Here is a 6,532-nt window from a genome sequence, read left to right as displayed (position 1 = left end):
AGAAGTAAAATAAGAATAGCTTATTTTTTCTTAATCAAGGAAGTCATCTTCTGTGTTCCCATTGTCCGAATTGCTTCCCTTGGACTGTTTCTTAATGTTATTGAATAGTTTCTAATCTCATTTAATTCTCTCAAAAAGAAATAAAAAAGCTACTCATTATATGGTGAGTACTGTGAGCTCTTCAGGCATTTTTAACTTAGAATTTTCCTTAGGAGCCATCTTGCACCCCTGGGAGATCCCATATATCATAGTTTTAGGTTACCTGCCATATATGGACTAGTTTATTCCTACTTCTTTAAGTCTTCCGCAATTATTCTCATGTTAAAAAAAAAAAAAAAAAGATCAATTTTCATTCTGGAGACTTGAGGATGGGTTGGTTTTTTTCTTTTTTTAACCGTACGTCTGGGTCAAAATGCCATAATTTATTTAACATTCTCATTTCAATTTTGTTTCCAAGTTTTACCTAAATTTAGCTTTTCTTTTTTCTTTTTTTTTTCTTCCTTTTTTAAGAAAACAGGATCTTTTTTTAAGAGACAGGATCTTGCTCTGTTGCCCAGGTTAGAGTGCAGTGGCATGATCATAGCTCATTGCAGCTTCAAATTCCTGGATTTAAGCAATCCTCCCATCGCAGCCTCTCAAGTAACTGGAACCATAGGCTCATGCCACCATGCCCAGCTAAGGATAGCTTTTCTTTAACTTAGCACTCTTTAACCTAGGACTCCAAGAAATAGGCCCTCTGTTATCTGATACAGAATATTTTTTTCTTTTTTAATTTTGGTTATAACTCTAGATTGTTAGTGAGTTGTAAAATAAATCTGTATGTCATAACCAATATTTTTAAATGCAACAGTAATATTATATATATATTACTGTTTTACATTACGTATATTAACGTGGATTATAGTCAGAGTAGTTTGATGCACTCTGCTTTAAAATAGTATCTACTAGAATGTAAGCTCTTAAAAGCCAGGATCTGTCTTGTTTACAGCTCTGTCTCCAATGTGTAGAATAATGTCTAGTACATGATAGATGGTAATAAATATTCAATGTTTAAGGAGCATGAAACAGCAAGTAAGCATAATTTCTAGACGAAGACTTCCCATGGGAGTTTTGCAAATGTTACATGTTCTCTTCCCTTTTTGGAATATGCTGAGTTTATCTTTTGTTAAAGGCATCCAGATATTAAAGTTACTTAATAATTTTTAATCTAATTCTCTCTAAAAGAAAAATACTATTCATTATATTGTGAGTATGGGGAGTTCTTCAAGCTCATAACAGGGCATTTTACTTAGGATTTTTCTTAAGAGGTCCATCCTGCATCCCTGGGAGATTCTATATATCATATTTTTAGGCTACCTGCCTTCTGCTACTTAAGGTTAACCTTCTGCTAGTGAAGGTTATTGTTCATGCTGAAAACTAGAGAATCATCTCTGATATCCCCCTCATCCCCATATCCAACCAAGTTTTAATAAGTATGTCCACGGTCTCTCCATTCCTCTCCATCTTTCTTGCTGTCATTCTAGTCCAAGCAATGGTTATCTCCCACCTGAGTGACAGTTATTGCTTCCTGGTAGGAGCCTGTCCACATTATTTTGCTTTCCTCCTTTTCCCAATCTAGATTTCACAGAGCAGGCAGTGATTTGTTTAAATGAAAATATGATGAGGTTGCCCACCACTACTTAGAATCTTTCCTTCAGTGGCTGCATAAGTTTTTGGACAAAGCCCACTATTCTTAACAGAGTTCTGTTGTCTGATCTCCTTTAGTTGCCTCAGCCTCATCTCTGGCCACCCTCTCTGACCTAGTAGGCCCCAGCCACCTTTTACTTCTTTGAGTTCCAGAGCAGTGCTGACCCCTTCCAGGTGCTACTCCCTGCCTGGAATGCTGCCTCCCCAACCTTCCCCACCAAATTCCTGCCTATCTTTAGGTCTTGGTATAAGTTATATTTTTTCAGTGGCCACCTGGAAATTGTTGAGGTCATGTTATTATACACTCTTAATAGCACTTTTCTATTATAAAATGTGTCAAAAATTATAGTCAAAGAAGTGTATAATCATTACCTGTGTAAAATCCCTCTCCCTATGGGTAATAAGCTCCGTGAGAACAGAGACTATGTGGGGCTTATTTTATGTTCTACTCCCAGCATTTAGCATAGGGAACATTGTGGGCCCTTAATACTTATGGAATGAAAGAATTTGTTAAACTCTATGTTCTAGAACAATTGCCCAATGAGAAATAAAGCACCAGCATAAATGATTTAAGATACCCTGAGTTCATTTACTTTTACAAATATTTAAGTACTTTCTTAATACTTTGAGAAAGTATTGAGGCATTATATTTAGGATAAGTGTAAAGATTTGTGTGTGTGTTTGCCTTTAAAAGCTCTTAAGAATGTATAGACACTTGATATGCTATTAGAGCTCGAATGAAATCTTAGGTATGGTGGTGATCATCATATTTAAAGGTACTGCAAATAAGAAATCTGTTATTTATGTGTAAACTTTTATTTTAAGTGTTCTGTCTAAGTAGATGATACACAGGCACCATTGTTCAAACAGTGACCTTTACACAACATAGAGGCTGCTTGGACTTAGGTATAATCTCTCTAGTATGGTATTTGGGATGGTTAAAGCCCAGTGATGAATTCGAGGTTAATAGAGGCTTGTTTTAAAAGAGAAATCATGTTAATGGTGTTTATTAAAGAAAAGTGTTTTATTTTAATAACTAAAAAACTATAGTTTTAGGTTATAAAAAGTATGAGAAGTATGGGGTTTCAGTGTGCAGAAGAGGCATGGCGGCAGCCAGGCAGGTAGTTACCAGATCACTAGATGCCTGAAGGAAATGCCCCTAGCTGGGTTTTTTGTTGTTGTTATTGTTGTTTTGAGACTGTTACCCAGGCTGGAGTGCGGTGGCACGATCTCGGCTCACTGCAACCTCTGCCTCCCGAGTTCAAGCGATTCTTCTGCCTCAGCTTCCTGAGTAGCTGGGACTACAGGCGCATGCCACCACACCCGGCTAATTTTTGTATTTTTAGTAAGATGGAGTTTCACCATATTGGCCAGGCTAGTCTCGAACTCCTGACCTCGTGATCTGCCTGTCTCGGCCTCCCAAAGTGCTGCGATTACAGGCGTGAGCCACAGCACCCAGCCGGAAATATGCATTTCTGACAATTTCCCGGGAGATATTGTGCTGCTAGTGTGGGACCATGCTTAGAGCAGATGACTGTGGGGGCATTCTGTGTCTTTTGCTTACCTGGTTATTGATCAAAAGCTGTATATATATGTAAACAAATTACTGTTTTAAAGTATTGTTTTCCTTTACTATTTTAGAATCAGAAGAAACCCGAAAATGATGATGATGTGGAGATTAAGAAGCAGTTGTCCAAGTATGAATCTCAACTTTCAACAAATGAGGAGAAAGTAGATACAGATGATCGTAAGTTCTTATGCGTAAATTTTAGGGCTGCAAGGAGTTCATTGCTGTATGATTTGCAGGCAACTTGGACTGTCTGGAAGAAATGGGACCATGTCCTTTGGTTTTGGGTTTTTCAGTATCTCATACTTTTTAAAAAATTGCCAGTGAGTAAGTTGTTTTATGTATATTTACATTTATTTTTCCTGTAACTTCTGAAGTAAATTCATACTCATAGAAAAGTTTCAAGAATCGTACAAAGAATTCCTGTATCCCATTCACTCATATTCCCCAGTTATTTTACCACACATTTATTTCTCACTGTCTTTCTCTAGCTCTGTCTACACACACACACCTTTTTCTTTAATTTTTTAGTGATTAAAGGGCCAGCTACACGTAACACACTTTTTTTCTAAACCATTTGAGAGTAAGTTATAGACATGATGTTTCTTTACTCCTAAATACTTTAGTGTATGTTCCCTAGGAAAATGGACATTCTCTCATATAATGAGAGTTTAATTATTAAATCAGGAAATTTATATTGATACAGTGCCATTCTCTGCAGACGTTATTCTTTTGTTCCAAATGCCTTAATCGTGCTTTTTTTTTTACCCCAACACTCCTCCCAACCCCCACCAAAATATTGTTCCAGAGTACAATTCAGGATCAAATATTGCATTTAGTTGCCTCTAATTTTGGGTTTGTTTAGTATTGTATGATTAGGTTGATCAGTTTTGGCAGGAATACCACAAAATGGTGCTTATCCTTTTCTGTGACATGGTATGCCACCTGATATGATTCTTTGTCACTTATTGGTGGTGTTGATTTTGATCGCTTGCCTAAGGTTGTATCTACCATGTTTTTCCTGAAACTTGGCTGTTTGCTTGGCATATCTTGTCAGACAGACTAAGTTAAGATTCGTATTTTAAACCCAGCTCCTTGCCATGATCTTCAAGGTCCCACTGAGCCCACAGCTCTCCCACATTGTTCACTGTGCTCCAGCCCCACTGACCCTCTTTTCACCCTGGGAGCACATAAGGCTTGTCTCTGGGCCATGCACTCACTATTCCTTCTGCTTGGAATACTGTTCTCTGAGACCATCACATAAATTTCTCCTCTTGTTGTTCAGGTGTCAAATCAGAAATTTCCTTTAGAGGCCAGAACTGAGCACCCAACTACAACAGGTCTCCCAGTCACTCTCCATATTGCACGTCTCTAAAACCAGTGCCTCCAGTACCTTTTTTATACATGTGTTTTCTTGCTCAGTGGCTGTCTCCCCACAAGATTAGATAAGCTTCTTGAGGGCAGACACTTGGTCATGCTCTACTCTGTCCCTACTGCCTAGTGCTGGAGTACCTGGCTTAGTATCGGTATGTAATAGATAGTTGTTGACTGAGGGGAGAGAACAACTTTATTGTTGCTACTGCCTATTTGTATGGTTTCCTGTCCACTATATATTCTCTAACATGCTGTTTTTCTCTGAAGACCAAGTAAAATGCTTTCACTGTTCTTTCTGCATCTGTTCCCTTTTTTGGTTTTTTATTTTTATTAGTTGTTGTTGTTGTTTTTGTTTGTTTGGTTTTTTTTTTTGAGACAGAGTCTCACTCTGTCGCCCTGGCTAGAGTGCAGTGGCGCCATCCGGTCTCACTGCAAGCTCCGCCTCCCGGGTTCACACCATTCTGCTGTCTCAACCTCCCGAGTAGCTGGGACTACAGGCGCCTGCCACCACACCCGGCTAATTTTTCTTTTTCTTTTCCTTTTTAGTAGAGACACGGTTTCACCATGTTAACCAGGATGGTCTCGATCTCCTGACCTTGTGATCTGCCCACCTCTGCCTCCCAAAGTGCTGGGAGTACAGGCATGAGCCACCGCGCCTCGCCCCCTCTTCAGATTTTTAAATGGACTCCAGTGAAATGTGTAATGATGGGGAGAAAATACCTGCCCTAGAAATGGACTATAGTGTCAGGGATGGTTCCAAGAAAATTGATAACTATGTACAGGAGAAAAAAAAGTAACCTTATTGTGGCTATTTATTTTCCTTTGCACAAATAGATAATAATTGCTTCTTGGTGATGATGAAATAATTCAGATTCTCTGTTTTTTCCTTGAATTTTACCTTCCAAAAAAGGAAGTCACATGGCAGGATTATTCATGTTTTTTTATTTCTAATTTTCATTACTTCTCTAAAATATTTTTCTAAAATAAATATTTTAAATATCTAATGTAACATGTTTTCTAAAACAAGCAGGTTCTTCTCTTAGGATGAGGAAAAAAGACATCTTTAAAAAGGTAGGGAGGCAGAATAAATTAAGGGAGAATCTGAGAGGTAGTTACTGAAGATTAACATTTAAAATCCATTCTTAATATTTGAGACCGTTCCATTTCTGGAATTCATTAAAATCTATTGACGTTTTTCATTAGTAATACTTTAATGTTTAGTTCTGCAGATATGAAGGAGTTATCATGCTTTAAGATCTTTTGTTGACTTTTTCAGTGAGGTTTGAAATGTCTCCAAGTCCATTAACAAAGCCTTCTAACTGCCCCATACCCTTTATATTTATTCCTAGGAACTGAAGGTTATTTACGAGCAGACTCACAAGAGCCCTCCCACTTTGATTCTCAGCAGCCTGCAATCTTGGAAGAAGAAGAGGTCATGATAGCTCATGCTCATCCACAGGAAGTCTACAATGAATATGTACCCAGAGGGTGCAAGAATAAATGCCATTCACATTTCCACGATACACTTGGCCAGTCAGACGATCTCATTCACCACCATCATGACTACCATCATATTCTCCATCACCACCACCACCAAAACCACCATCCTCACAGTCACAGCCAGCGCTACTCTCGGGAGGAGCTGAAAGATGCCGGCATCGCCACTCTGGCCTGGATGGTGATAATGGGCGATGGCCTGCACAATTTCAGCGATGGCCTAGCAATTGGTATATGTCTACATATTTGTTCCTTGTTGATTGATTCTGAAATTTTCACATTAAACACCTAGTCAAATTTTAACAGAGAATAGATTAGTTTAGATGAGGATATTAGTGACTTCCAAGATTATAAAAATGTTATTTTTTCTTTTACTACTTTGACAATGAAGTACTTGATAAATGTTAG

General features: G+C 38.2%; 1 protein-coding gene across 1 annotated transcript in view; it reads left to right on the top strand.

Moving 5' to 3' along the window:
• SLC39A6 (solute carrier family 39 (zinc transporter), member 6) overlaps positions 1-6,532 on the top strand; it is a 34,380-nt gene that overhangs the window by 12,826 nt on the left and 15,022 nt on the right. The window contains 2 exon segments of the mRNA XM_011974440.1: positions 3,328-3,433; positions 5,977-6,354. Of these exon segments, the coding sequence (XP_011829830.1) occupies positions 3,328-3,433; positions 5,977-6,354 (484 nt within the window).

The sequence above is a fragment of the Mandrillus leucophaeus genome, unplaced genomic scaffold (assembly GCF_000951045.1).
Source record: "Mandrillus leucophaeus isolate KB7577 unplaced genomic scaffold, Mleu.le_1.0 Scaffold145, whole genome shotgun sequence".
Classification (NCBI taxonomy): domain Eukaryota; kingdom Metazoa; phylum Chordata; class Mammalia; order Primates; family Cercopithecidae; genus Mandrillus; species Mandrillus leucophaeus.
The sequence above is the reverse complement of the archived record's forward strand: the minus strand, read 5'-3'. Positions and strand labels throughout refer to the sequence as shown.